A 14,447-nucleotide genomic window follows, 5' to 3' on the forward strand; every position below is an offset into this window, starting at 1 on the left:
AATGCAATTTGAATCATTAGTTGATATTTTACGGCCCTGTGCTACCAACCGCTCTGGTATCTAGTGCCAGGTACAGTGGATTGGTGGTGTCCTTTGTGTTAACCCTTATCACCACGCTGCTCAAAGCTAGATCTGATCTGAGGTGGATTCTTCATTGACAAAATCCTGGGAAGCTGCTTTCTCTTTTTCCAAGAGAATCCTTCCAACACCACGTGTAAGTGAAATTTCTGTCATCATCTCCTATGATGCTTGCTGGGATTTCATGAGATGCAGATAAGCACTTGAAGATAATTTAAATTCAAGTGCATGCTTGAGAAAATTATTATTTATGAAAATGAAAGGACTGTTTTTTCTATGTGCTGCCACTTTGAATGACCCAGAATTATTTACACTGCATTATTGGAAATATCACTGTAATCTTAACTGGGGATTGTGTCTCCATCCTTTTCTTCATCTTCCATAATCACTGTTTGCTTTTCTTCTGTAAGCAGCTTAGTGCCTTAAAAACAGAAGGGGGAAAAAAAAAAGAAAAAGAAAAAAGAGAGAAAAAAATGAGTTGATTTAAAATATTACTTCTTTAGAAAATATCAGGATAAGAAGAATCTTTCAGTCCTCTCTAATTTCTTGATCCTAACATTGTTTTCCAACATCATGGGAGTTACTCATTTATTTTTGGCACATCAGTCTCCTGATATTTAGTGAACTAGAATTGGATCACTGCATTTTTAGCTAAATTTAACAGGCACTCTTAAATCCAGGCTATTTCTGCTACCTGCGAAAGAGGTACTGAAGTTTCATCTGGGAACCTGTTTGTTAAAAGGGTTTGGGAAGCTAAAAAAAGAGCTTGCATAATGAAATAAATACTGCGTTTGATCTATGTGACTGAGTCAGTTTATGTGAACATGCATGCTTGTTTTCTATATGTATACAGCAATATTACTTAGGTTCTGCAAATGCAGATGGCAAAAGAGACAAATGTTAGAATACCCACATGCCAAGTGCCATCCCCATTGAAGTTATATAGTATCAATAAATTGCAAAAGAACCGGATTAAGATCAATGTTAAAAAACTCAGGCATGTTACTGAAGGCTTTGAGCCAGTATATGAGTTACTGAGGTTTGGGATCTTAGCAAGCTTTGAAGCCTAGCCACCCTAGAAGAAAAATAAAGCTTCATCCCTATCGCGAAAGCACCAAAGAACAATATGACATGATATTGAAAGGAATTTGATTTCACAGTTCGAGCACACCATGGGGATTCCAGAAGCCTTTTCATCAGCTGTAGGTACGCTATGTGAAGTATCTTTCCACATGTGTTTCCTTCTTCCAAAGTCCTTCTCTGTTATATAGGTAGGTTGTGGATCATACCTTCCACAAACATCTGCCTCTCCCCTCTTCTCTCTGTCTCTCTCTCTCATGCTTAAAACAGTAAGTCCACCCCTTACGGGTCTTGAGGCTTTTATGTGATATCAACATATCACAATTACTGTAACTGCTCTCTTTATTAGAAATTAAATTAATTGAGTGAAGAGAGGACAATGCGTTAGATAGATAGAAAATGTTCTTGATCCCTGTTTTAACAGATTGTGTTGGTTTTGCCTGTTCCCAGTAAAAAGCAAGTATTATATGTATTATATGCCCACATTCCTTGGTGTGGAGGTTAATATAGTCCAAAAACAGGATGAGGGTTACCATTGTGTTGAGACCAACGAAATCTCTCCCTAATTCTGTCTCCTGCTGTTTGCTCTCAGTCTGTGCTAACCGGCTGAGTTGTTCTGTCAAACCAACCTGTTTTGCTTCTTTCTGCATCGAAAGCCCTCTCACAGAGAAGGCTTTCAGTCTTGATGAGCTCTGAAAATAGAGCAATACCACACAGGAAGATTTTCTTCAACTTTGGAGTCTTTTCAAGAGGTGATGAATTAATGAAAATATTAACCTATACTGCCCTTCATTTAAGTTAGCTCCTGCTTCATTTGTATGCAGTTCTTGTGAACTAGCTGGTTTCAGCGGGACCATGAGATAAACTGAAAGGCATGAATGAATATTATTTTGAAACACAAAGGACTTCATTTGTTCGAGCAGCAGTTGAGTAACCACCATTGTTAACTGCAAAGACTTATGCCATTCTATAGAGATGGATGTAAATGTTCCCCACCCAGACTTCTATTCATATAGACAACTTAGACAAATACAGACAATTTTTTTTTTCTGTTGTCTTTGGGGTTTGAGTTGTGGGGTTTTTTAGGGGAGGGTGGGGTTTTGTTGTTGTTTTTTCTTCGTGAAGCATTTGAGGAATGAAGAAAACATAACTAAAATATGCTTGAAAAGTGAAGCTATGATGGATAATTTGATGACAGCTAACCTATATTTTTTGGGTAAACTCAGGAATAAGAGATCAGGAATGTAAGCTAAATAAAGCTGCACTGTACTTTATGATTGTGTCCACTCTCTTATTTGAATTACAAAGTGATGAAGGCAAAGTATGTTTCTGTAGTCCTGATGGCCTGGTTATAGCACATAAACTAGCCTTTTTAGAGCAGATGCTAGAGACAGCTGGAAGGTAGCAGCCAAGCAGAGGTCCCCAGCTCTCAGCTGGACCCGCATCAGTAGCGTGCCAGATGCTTACCACAATCAATAGCAAGATGAGGCATCATTATCAACGAATGGTGACTCCAAAAGTTTCCAGTAGAGTTCAGGATTCAAAGCTCAGAGGAGGACATAGCCTAGAGCTGCAGGTTGTTAACTTTCCAGACCACAGGCCACCAGCAACTTCAAGGACTAACTACGTGCCTTTAAAATCAGCCTTCTAATGCAAAACAGTGGAAAGAGGATACAAATGGGATGTCTTAGCTAGAATTACTTCTATAACACAGGGAAAGGATTTTTGTCTTTGGTACAATACCACTGATCACTTATGGAGAAAGCGTGCTTTACTGAATGTGGTTTGGAAATTCTGAGTTCAAAAGAGTGAGCAGGATGTTGGAATTGGGGAACATTTGTAAAAGTCAGTCTTTCTCTGTTTACTGTTTAAGCAAATCACTCAGCCTCCCTGTCTCTGTTTTCCCAGCTGTGTGTATTATGAAATGCAGCTCATCCCACAAATCTGTTTTAAGGATTGGTAGGTTGTTCTGTTAACATCCACCAAGGGATCTGACTAAAGAAAGTAGCGTAGAAATACAGTGTAGCCATACTTTCCCAACAGAACTTGCAACTACTTGCAGTTTTTAGCTAAAGACTAGGACCTCAAAGGCTCACAGAGACATGAGAGCTTCTGTTAGGAAGCTCAGACATAGGCAGAAGAAGTTGGCTTACATCAACCGTTTGCCAGGTGCCACCTAGATCTGAACTACTCCTCCTGGGTTGTAAATTGGAAAACCACCAAGATGGCACCAGTTCCACTTGACTGCCTACAGACAACTCCTGCAGCTGGGTTGGAAGAGTATTGGAGTGCTCCAGTCACATCCCTCGCACTGGAAAAGGGCAAGAGGTGACATTAAACTGCTGTGCTTCTCCTGCGTCACTCAGAGATTTTTCACTGGGGGGTTGATGTTATCCTAAAGGAGCTACCTTAACTAGTTTTCTAGTGCATGAGGGAGAATGAGGGTTTAAAACTGTGGTTTTTGCTAGTTATCTCTGATCTGATTAAGAAACCCTAAGCAGCCACATTTCAGGAACTGCGTTCCCATATTTACACATGTATTTACATTCTTGCTCAAACCCACAGGCCTGAAGAGCTCCCAGAAATCCTTCAGTTAATTGAATATATTGCTATGTGGGGGTGGCAGTAGAGTGTCCCAGAGCTGATTACAGGCTTTGGATCACATTCAAACCATTTACTATCACGTGAGAGGAAAGAAAAAATTAGAATTTTGATTATATTTTGTCTTCTGGTCTAATCCCTCCAAGAAGCCGAGGTGTTGGCTGACTGAAGGGGAGCTGGCCACGGGAAGAGACCTCTGCTCGTGGCTCATTTGTACACACATGGCACAATGTTATTTGCGCCACTTCAGTAGGAATTTGAAGGTTGAATACATTTAGAAGTCAGACCCTTGCAGGGGAGGGTTTTGTGATGCCGAGGCTTAGACATTTAAGCTGGTTAAGGACTGATGTCCTTAGTCTCCTTCTGCAGACAAGAGGTAGCCGTGGGTTCCTGCAGACAGTAATGGTCAGATCCTGATTTAGCAGCCCCCTTGGGTGTTTGCAAGGTGTAAAACTGATTCTACTTCTCACTTGAATCATGTGCCGTCCAGTAGATACATACTGATTTTCATCACTTTGTATAGTCTGTTTGACTTGCTTTTATTTGCGATAGAAAATCTCTCTGGCCACCCAAGAAGGAGAGGGACCATCGTAGAGTGCTCATAATCAGCTGGTCAAAATGGAGAGAGGTAACACAGCTGCCATTTTTATCTACATTTACAACAAAGCTATTTGTTTGGACAGCTGCTTAAAAAGATAATCTAGTAATCAAGCTCTGTTACTACAAACAATTAAGTGGAGTTTTTTGAATTGGTATCTGGAAGTGGTGTTTGGGAGGGAGGGGAAATGTTAGAAACGGGGACAATCCTCATTAGCAGGTCGCAAGGGATACATGTGTCACTGAGCGTGCTGCTTACTGCAGCAACGCCAATAACAGGGAGACAGGGACAGAAAGGCCTGTCTATATTTATTTAGCGCACATAGTCCTGCCAGGGCTTCTCAGGTCTCCGAGTTTATAATTCAGGCTCTATTTTGCACAGCAGTTCCGCAAGAGCTCCGTTTGTTTGTGCTCTGTCTGCTACCTGATGGGATAACCCTGAAAGTAAACAAGTAGTAAATATTGGACCAGCCCTCAGCCACAATGAGTCACTTTTTCATAGCAAGTCGTGGAGCCACCGCTGGCGAATTTCAACCAGCAGAATGCTGTATGTCGGTGTGTATCTTGAAAAGAAAACATGCATCCTTAGAGTAGGGAGGGAATGAAATCCAGGCATTTGAACACATAGGCTACTTTGCCCCTGATACAGACACAAGTCTGCCACAGGCCGTCAATCGCTAGAAAACGGACCCAGAATACGGGATCTGGAAAAGCTGTCTGCAGGGAGAGGCAGCGTCTAGCAGGCTGCTCTGAATCCATGCTGAGTGCTGGAAGGTGGCTTCACCAGTAGGCAAGAAAGTGTTATTGGAGGTACAGTTGAAAACAACTGAAAAATGCATTAGTTTCTACCATTTTCCCAACAGCAAACACACACAGTATTCACCATGCTTGCTGCCATGATCCTGCAAACTTAGTCATACTCCTCTCTGCTTTTGGGAGCCTCATACCAATTAAATGAAAAAAATTCTTACACATGTTTCAACTCAGTTATGAAGGCTCAGATTTACAAAGACAGGAGATGTCTACAAATACAGGTGCCTATTTGGATTGATGAAGCCATTTGCACACCTTATAATTATTAGGTGTACAGGAAATTCAAAGTGTACCTGAAACTCAGGTGCTTGATGTACTGAGCTGTTGCTTAGTCACTCAGGGCCAAAGTGTCTGTCTCAGAACCTCTTCATTTAGTGTGTCTCACTGCTCAGTAGTGCCAGCCCACAGCAGAACTGGTTCATGTGAGAGGCTCCTAAGGGAACAGTGTTTTCCAGTTTTGGCACTAATTTTGGATCTGGGGTTTGTTTGTTTGTTTTTGTTCATTTGTTTGTTCATTAGTTCATTCATTTTTTGCTCCATCCTGTGATCTGGAAAGGGCTAGTGCATAGCATACAAACTTGCACTAGTTCCTGCATCCCTAGCTAGCACTAGTAATTAACATTTACACAGGGCTTTACATCTTCAAAGACCTTCAGAAATATTGATGAATTGAGGCTTTTCTGTGATAGAGGAATGTGGGAAATGCAATAAACAAAGGGTCTTAGGATGAAAACATGGCTGGCTGACTTCATATGGTCACCAAGCACATTAGCTGCTGCACTGCGTATTATGCCAGAAGCACAGAACTGTCTTTAAGGTGCTGTTAACAAAAAGTTCATCACAGTTTGGTTTCCTCAGCGCATGTTAGGGACTGTGGAGTTAAGAGGAGGTTAATCAGGACAGCTTTGCTCCAGGTTGTTTGAGGCAGTGTGAGCTATGTTAGTGCTGGTGACCTAAAAATTTGCATGTGCTCAATTTGAAAAGCAGGGCAGCAGTTGGCCTTTCACAAAAGTAGGATCATGTTTGCTCGAACATATCAAGTGATCTAATGTCTTCTTTCACTCCCTTTCTGTTCTATCCCAAAAGCATGAGTAGGGAATACAGAAAAGACTTTCCATGAGCCACCGCTGCTATCATATACTTCGACCAAATAGGTCCAGTTCAGCGGGAACTGCTAAGTACACTGGGCAAAACCACCTCCTTCCAGCCTCCTCCCAAGCATATCTCTGACAGTAGCCATGTTTTGCTTCCTCTTTGGAGCACCTTTACCCAAGTACGTTTCTTACCGATTATCAAAGGTGGGATGTGTATTGCCGGTGTATCTTTTCTCCTGGGCTTTTTCTGCTCCAGCTCGGTGATCTGAGAGCCTGGACTCACTCTCTCTCTCTGTGGCTTCTCTGTGATACCATATCTTTTCAGCAGATTATCAGAAAAGTCTGAAAGTATGCCTGTGGGCAAGAAAAACAAAAAGAAGAAAATGCCACTTCAGCCTTGTTCACATCGAAGAAATTTGCACCTCTGTAACCTTCCCAGTGACTACTCTGAAGTAAGGCTGCACTAGTGGATGATCTGTTCTGCATGGTGTACCTACTCTTCAGGTTTTGCAATGGTATACATTTCCTCCAAGTCAATTATATCCCATAGGCTATAGACAGTGATGCTATCAGGCCACCCGGTTTCTGGTTGTACTTAATGGACTAAACCGCAGCCCATCAGAAATCATGGTAAAGATGCGTGCAATCTTACCAAATTAGTTTAATCATACAGATGTTCAAGCCTCTGCTTGGGGGCAATGTGACCACACAGAAATGGCCTATTTTAACTAATGAAGCTCTGTTTTCTTTATGATACGGCTACTGTGGGCACAAAATGCACCTCTCCAGCCTCTGAGCCACTCTTCCCTAAAAGAGAACTGCTGAGGGGCAGATACATGTGAGAGCTGAACGGAATCAAATGTGCTGAGTTCAATATCTGGATTACAAATACTGGAAATCCCAGCTGCTTGTTTTTGACTTGCTACTCAATGCAGTGGATACAAGAGCACAGCTCTCTCCCCGGAGAGCACAACAAGGGGTGCTTGTTAGCAGAGAGAAGCGACAAACATTTATTCCCGCTGCTGGTCTTGGAAGATCTTTAGGATTCAGTGGTAGTCTCCTGCTCATTCTTCCCCAGGCTGATGGCATTTGGCTCTTGAACTTCAGAGGTCTGTAGATGTGCAGCAGCAGGGAGCATCCTACAAGGAGCCCCTTTGTTGCTGCGGTGGTTTCTGGCTTCCCAAAACACCCGCCCTTTGCCAGAGTCCCCATAAGCACAAGAGCCCTGCGATTTCCAGGAGGAGCAACCCACAGCCAGCTTGTGTGCCTCTCCTGTCTCCCCCCAGCCTTATCCCCATTCAGCCTTCCCTTGAGCGCTGGGTACGAGTTGCACAAGAAAGTGCAGGGGCTGAACTGGATCCTTTTTGATTTTGGACCAGATCAAATCTGGGCATCTAGCATGGCTCAGCAGCTAGAGATAAGCACACATAATTTGTCATGTAAAGGCAGTAAGACTATGAGCTCCAAGGGAGCATGTTTTTCAGGATCACGCACCCGCTCACCTTGGCATTCCCAGACCCTGTGAGAAAACCCTTCGTTTAACAGGGAATGCCTTTGAGAAAGTCAGCCTCTCTGTTTGCCTGCCTTCCCAGGTGCACATGGCGTGGAGCTGTGTTCTTGCCCACCTCCAAGGGGACATAAGTGAATGAGGGGTCTCTGGAGCTTTGCCTAGATTCAGGCCCCTCAGCTGAGTTGGGATTTCAAAGTCAAGAGATGTATTGCTCACCTGTTAGGGGTGGTGGGGTGTAAAAAGCCGGTGTATCTTTTCTCCTTGGCTTTTTTTGCTCCTGTTCAGTGTTTTGGGAAGCCTGGATGGTTTTACCTTTTCTTGGTTTCTTTTTGAGGTCACAGCTCTTAATCAGCTGCTCTGAAAGATCCTCTGCGGGGGAAAAAAAAAAAAAAAAATAGAAATTGAAACTGAGGGGAGATAAAAGATGAATAGAAATTGAAACTGAGGGGAAATAATAAAGCAGATGGTGAAAAGAAAAGCTTTAATAACACTGCTTTCATCCAAGTAGATTAAAATGCCTGTGGAGAAACATCTCTTAAATAGAAAGTCAGTACAAGAGGCCTCTGTGGTATGCTCTGTGGGAGTCAGGTGACTTAGGTGGTCTTTCTGCTTTGTAGGTGGTAGACATAAAGCAGAGGGAGAGCGTTGTCGGCAGCTTTGTGTTACATGGCAGAGGGAAGGCTGCACCATTATGTGCAGAGGTCCCATGGCCATCCCTGTTTCATCCAGCACTAACTGTGCGGGTTGTCTTCAAGAGTTACAAGGGCGCTTTTGTGAAGGAAAGATTTATGTGTGGGGGGTCAGCCTGAGGTATTGGTTAACCTAGCCGGTATATTGTTCCCTTCAAGAGTTGGGTTTATTTCCAGAGCCACTGAGCTGTTGGTGTTCGCTTTTGATTTACATACCATTACACTGGATTTTTGGTTTTCTCTTAAAGCAAGCCTTGGCTCAGATGGCTCAGATGGTCAGTACAGTTTTTCTGCGAGGATCTGCATTTCTGGGTGCTTATGCAAGCTGAAAATATTGAATCTAGCCTGTCATTAGTATCATCACACAAACCAATCCTTTGATTTCTTAAAAGTTGCTTGTTTGGCTTCAGCAGGGTCCCCTACCCCCACCCAACCCCTGACTGCAGACTTGGGTGCAACGGGACTTCGTTCCAGGCTCTCTCACACTATTTGAGGCAGCCGTACATCTGTGAGCCAGCAGGTAGACATGGGAAGGATGACCTCCGGGTGAAATCCCTGGAAGATGTGGGATCATTTTCTGGCTCTCACAGGCTTCCTGCATGGTCCATTTAACCTCCCGCTGCCTCAGTTTCCCGACTGTAGAATGGGACACATTCTGTACTTATTTAAATAAGTAATTTTACGGAACAATTATGTTTGGTATGCCAGCAGTTGTAAAAGTGGTGCCTTTGGCTAGAAATGCCGTGTGGCAGAGGCAGAACGAGGATACCTTCCTTGCAGGCCAGATATAAACAAAGTTTATAAAACTATGCTTGCCTGCGGTGAGACGCTTCTTTTTGACAAGCAAGTGAAATTGCATTTGTGTTTCATTATTGTCATCACAAGAGTAACAACGAGCAAGTAGATTTTTGTTTCTGGGTTGCTAAATCTTCATGACAATTTTGCAAGGCGGGAGTGAAGTAATAGCATTTGAAGCAGAGGCAAGACCATGAATATGTAAGAAGCACATCTATCAAGTATGAAGTCTGGTATTTAGGAGTGTGGTGGAACAAAGGTGCCGCTGGTACTCTCAGTGCAAAAGTTATGTATGAAATACACTCAAGAGAGGAAACAGATTGACAATGAAGGAGAAAAAGTATTTAGAAAGCCGCCCCAGTGGAGGCAAAAGGGATGTTTGAAACCTTTTACCAAAATTGCGTATGGAAAATGTGTTCAGGGAAGGCACAGCTATATCCTAGCTTTCAGGTTATTGTGGTATAAATGAAGAAACTGCTTTACTTTTTCTACCAGGGAAAAGAACAATGACTCTTTTTCCTTTCTCCTCTTTAATTAACCTTGCCCTAGAGCTTCGGCTAATATTTATATGCAGGAAAAACACTCTTTGCCTTTCCATCTGGCATCAGAAATGTCAGCAGAAGGTGTAATCTATCGAGTTTCATGAGGGCTCAGTTGTGTTGCTGGAGGGGAAAAACGGGCACTGGACAGGACCTAATGATGTGAAGACAACACCTCTCTAATTACTGCAATGACATCATCTAGTAACACTTACCTAAATGGTTACATTGTGAATCTCGCTTGTCCAGTCTGTCTTCTGGGATATCAAGTGGCTGAACACATTCTGTTGACATCATTGAAATGGACTTTTCTCCCCCTTTGAAGCTACTACACCAAAAAAAAAAAAAAAAAAGGCAGCAGCATGACATAAAACAGACATATTGGTGTTATATATCCACTTGCTAGCCAGATCATGAGAAGTTCTTGTCTTCCAGCTGCTCTCTGTCATGCAGTCTGCTGGCCTGATTTTGCTCACGCGCGCTAAGAGATGCTTTTATTCACTGCCTTGGTTACACATGCAATATCCCATTTTTCCACCTACCTTGCTGTAAGCAACCCACATTAGCATGTGAAATACGTTGGCTCCACAGAAGAATACTGACTTTGATCATACAGAAAGTGCTATCACATACACAAAGTAAATGGAAATAGGATGTTTTGTTCTGGTTTTCTTCTCCAATTTTTCTCAACTGTAAACTAAGGATCATATTTGGTGTTTATCATACAATCTAACTTTAATTACAAATGCTGTTGAGTTAGTCTTACAAGTCCAGCTCCTCTAAGAGAGCTTGGGTATTCCTGAAGACCCAGCTCTAAGCGCTGCCTCTGAAAGATGGCCAGTGCCCATAGACCCCAAAGCCAGCATGAAGTGGACTTACTCATCACCTTGGTAAGAGCATGGGAACCCATTTCACAAGGCTGTTTAAGCGCCCGCGCTCTGTAGGTCTCGCTGGATTGCTGTTTTGGCTGTTTTATCCCCCTTTACTCCCAACAGCAGGAGGTCCTGGAGCCCAGCCTCCTACCTGAACTCCCCCAGCATCCCCCAAGCTGAGATTTGATCCTGGACTCCCTCACTCTGGGACCACCCCCAGATGCCATCACAAGAAGAAGAAAATTAGACCATTTTTTACTGCTGATCATTTCTATGGTTGCTTAGCAGAAACCCGTCAGAATGACAGAGCAATGTTAAAGGGAAAAAACCTTCAACCTGAAGGTGCAGTCTGAGTGACCTGGGTATCTCCCTTCAGCCAGCAACAGCTGTGGCAGTTTCTTACTCACAACCTCTGTTCTCCATTTTTGGGGAATAAGAGCAGACTGTGACTTCCTTGTAGGGAAGAGGAAGGCAACAAGGAAGAGAAAAAAAAACAGAAGACAAGAAGAACCGTAGAAGAAAGACAGGAGGAATTGGGAAAAAACAGAGGAAGGAAGGGGAGGTGAAGAAGGAAAGGTAAATAAAAGAGAAGGGTGAAAGAAAAGGCCATTGGAGAAAAATAGTGAAAAGGAAGATGGGAAAATAGGAGACTGTACTGTGGGAGTTTGTTTTTATCTTGCTGGCGGTAAAGAAATTAACTATATTATTTCTCTGTAAATTGCAGTGGTTGTTTGTCAACAAGAAACAAAACAGTAGGGGAGTTTTAACCTCATTTCTATGATTAAACTTGCGTCTATATAAAGAACAATTAATCCTCAAGCAAAATCCAGTAACATAAATATTTGCCAAACAAAATATGAAAGGTCACATTCATAATAATGTACTGAGCTAATTCTTCAGAGGATGGAAAAACATGTCCTAAACTTCAGTGACTTCAAAGTAAGTGGAGCAACACTGGCTGACAGCAATAAAGGTCAGGAACATTGACTCATAATGTACGTATGGGATTAACTCCCATGCCCTTCAGTATTCAAAATTCACAAAAATTTGTAAAATTCTACAAATTCTTAAATACCTTACTGAATCAGGCCTGGATAAGGGGTTAGACCTCTGGCTGTTCACTGCAGAACTGTCCCAGTCCAGCCTCACATCTGTACTAAAGGATTATACTGCCTGGAGACTTCATTTACATTTACAGAAAAAACCATCTTCCACTTGGGAAGTCCCCGCATAAAGAAATCTTTGAATGGTATGGTTGCTCTGTTTATCCACTGTATAAATAAGCTATAACTATGGCTTAAAATCAAGCAGTCATAATTTTATTTAAAACAAAATCTTCTTATCTGGCCATATGAAGGCTCATGCTGCATTTTGTGATTTGAGGGAGTTTTTTTTCTTCAATGCTATTTGATTTGATCAGATTTGATTAGGGCACGCTGGCTAAATATTATGATTGTAAGGAAAATGTTCTTTTCTGAAGGGTACTCTGTTTAGAAAGTTTTCAGTAAAATCAGGGACCCCATTTCAGACACTATGGACTTTTTTTGAACAGGTCTTGAGGCAAAAAAGCTGAGGACAGATAGTAAAATTTAAATGTAAAATTGGTAGTAAATTATACTGACTGGAAATGCTTTATAAAATATGATTAATTTTGGTTTGATTTCACTAAGTCATTTCATTGAGTTATTTCACCTAATAAAAATTAAGCTTTGTAAAGAGGCTTAATTTAGGATTGGTATATGCAGATTATGAGAGACTTCCTTAATTATTTTTTCTTAATACAGTAGTTTGAAAAATAGTATTCTAAAATAAATCTCTTAGATCTGCCTTCACATTTTCACAGCCACAGATGCCAAGCCCTGGGCACCTTCAGTGCTTTAAAACATGGCTTTACAGCCTAACTTCTGACATGCCCCCCCCCCCCTTTTTTTTTTTTAAGTTTGCCCTGCAGCCAGCATTGCCTTGCTTACAAAACTGTTTCCACACTGCACATTGTGACAGTCTGTGTGACAAAAGAATAAAAAGAGAAAGATTACCAAAATGTATCATGAGTTTTGGTATCTTGGGTGTATATACATTGCATACGATGTGCAAACCTGTGGGTGCAGTTACATCCTGTTGCTGTGCATTACACATGGAACTCTCGTTCAAAGGAGAGGTGATGTATGTGAGCCTTGTAATGGTGCTTTCCCAGACCACTAAAATCAATTCCTGCCACTAAAGAAACAGATTCCCCAGTAACGTTTCACGTGGGAGTGAAGACTGCTATGGGGACTGTATGAAGTCATTAATATGCCTTTACAAATGGAAGCACGTTCTCGGGTTTTCGTGTGTTAAGTGCAACTCTTTTGCTAGCAGCCCTCATGCTAGCACGGTTTGCGTTCTCTGCTGCCCTCAGTCACCTTGGTAGGTAATGCTTGCTATTTATGTGATGGACTAAGGTGCTTTTTTTCTTGCACTGTGTTATATCTCTTGATATAATGATCCACATTCATCCTTTGTGCAACTGTAATGGTTACAGTGGAGCTCTAAATCACACTCAGCAGGAGACACTTCCTGAAATGCCTATAGATTTTTCCATATGAATTAGGATTCAATAGTCATTTAGCCTGAGACTTTGCTACAATGCAGCTAGGCTGTACCACCTCCCTGCAGAGAGATGTGCCTAAAGGAGTCACCTCGAGTCTCTTATTTTTGGGAGAAGACAGGGCTGATAGAGACACCTTAAATGCTTCCCTAAAGGTTGAGACAAGTTCTAGCTTTGCCTACGTAGTTTTGCATTTGCTCCTTGTAAAAGCATTCGGCATTCAGTAGGATTGGCACTACTTACGGACAGAGAAGAGCAAGGAACGATAAGGCAGACTGAAAAGTGCAGGTATGAGTAAAAGCTACTTCAGCCTCATACAGATGAGCTCTCACGCTGAGTCACTGTCATATAACAGCAGGACTCCTTTGGGCATGCACACTTCTAAGAGATGGTGATTCAGATGACAAATACCTGAACTTTTCACTTTCTAGATATCAGCTTTGGATTTCTAGGTAGCTTAAAGCACACACTAATTTTTTTTTTTTCAGAATTCTCAGTTGCTGTATATGCTTGGCTGAAGTGCCCAAATAAAGCTAATCAGAGAAAGGAGATGTACAGCTCCTACCACTCACTAACATAGTCTTAAAACACACAAATGCATGCAAATAATAGGATTCCTTTCTTTGCTTAAATTGTGGGTCTCCATCAAAAAGTCCACCAATGCAACTAGTTCTGGGCTTCAATTAGGTAAAAATATTTTGCCTAGAGACGGACAAAGAAGCCGTCTGGTTTCCTATTTTAATGAGTGGTTGGTTTAATGTAGATATTTGTCGCAAGTAATCAGGCTAGAGCTTAGGGAATACTCAGCAAAACTACTCTCACATATTTCTACCAAAATGATGTAAATCTTTTGAGGCCATCTGATCATGTGACATTTAAACCAACTTGAAACGAAATCTCATGAGAAAAACCTAACTTGTAAGATAGAAAACTAAAGCTTTGAGAACAAAACTCAAGAGCTGGATTTTTTTCATTTGATACTGAACTAGGCACAGAAATGGCTTTGGATAGGGGAAAGTTAAATCTCCATTTCTTGTCTTCTCCCAGGATTTGAATGGTTGTAGGTGCTGTGGAGCTACATGGAAATTAGGTAGCTATGGATATTTGTATCCAGTCTCAAGGGACAATGCAGTTCTCAAATGAGTCATCAGTAGGCGATCATTCTTACTTGTGAGATGGAGAAATGAATTTC

At 41.8% G+C, this 14,447-nt stretch overlaps 1 protein-coding gene across 1 annotated transcript; it reads right to left on the reverse strand.

Annotated features, from left to right (window-relative positions):
* Nucleotides 1-324: 324 nt before the first annotated feature.
* On the reverse strand, nt 325-10,121 carry PPP1R17 (protein phosphatase 1, regulatory subunit 17). Its single transcript, XM_009321887.1, has 4 exons — nt 10,012-10,121; nt 7,990-8,142; nt 6,456-6,617; nt 325-499 (listed from the first exon to the last, which is right to left on the reverse strand). Exons 1-4 carry the CDS (start codon nt 10,091-10,093, stop codon nt 420-422), a joined length of 477 nt encoding a protein of 158 aa, XP_009320162.1. The 5' UTR covers nt 10,094-10,121; the 3' UTR covers nt 325-419.
* Nucleotides 10,122-14,447: the final 4,326 nt, after the last annotated feature.

The sequence above is a fragment of the Pygoscelis adeliae genome, unplaced genomic scaffold, assembly GCF_000699105.1.
Source record: "Pygoscelis adeliae isolate BGI_AS28 unplaced genomic scaffold, ASM69910v1 Scaffold194, whole genome shotgun sequence".
Taxonomy (NCBI): Eukaryota; Metazoa; Chordata; class Aves; order Sphenisciformes; family Spheniscidae; genus Pygoscelis; species Pygoscelis adeliae.

Bases quoted from the DNA above. Each gene is read 5' to 3' on its own strand.
- PPP1R17 (XM_009321887.1), bottom strand. From the start codon at position 10,093: ATGATGTCAACAGAATGTGTTCAGCCACTTGATATCCCAGAAGACAGA. The intron at 6,618-7,989 runs GTGAGCAATACA...TCTTGCCCACAG, and splicing joins CACCCCACCACCCCTAACAG to GCATACTTTCAGACTTTTCT. The intron at 500-6,455 runs GTAAGAAACGTA...TCTGTTTTTAAG, and splicing joins CATCCCACCTTTGATAATCG to GCACTAAGCTGCTTACAGAA.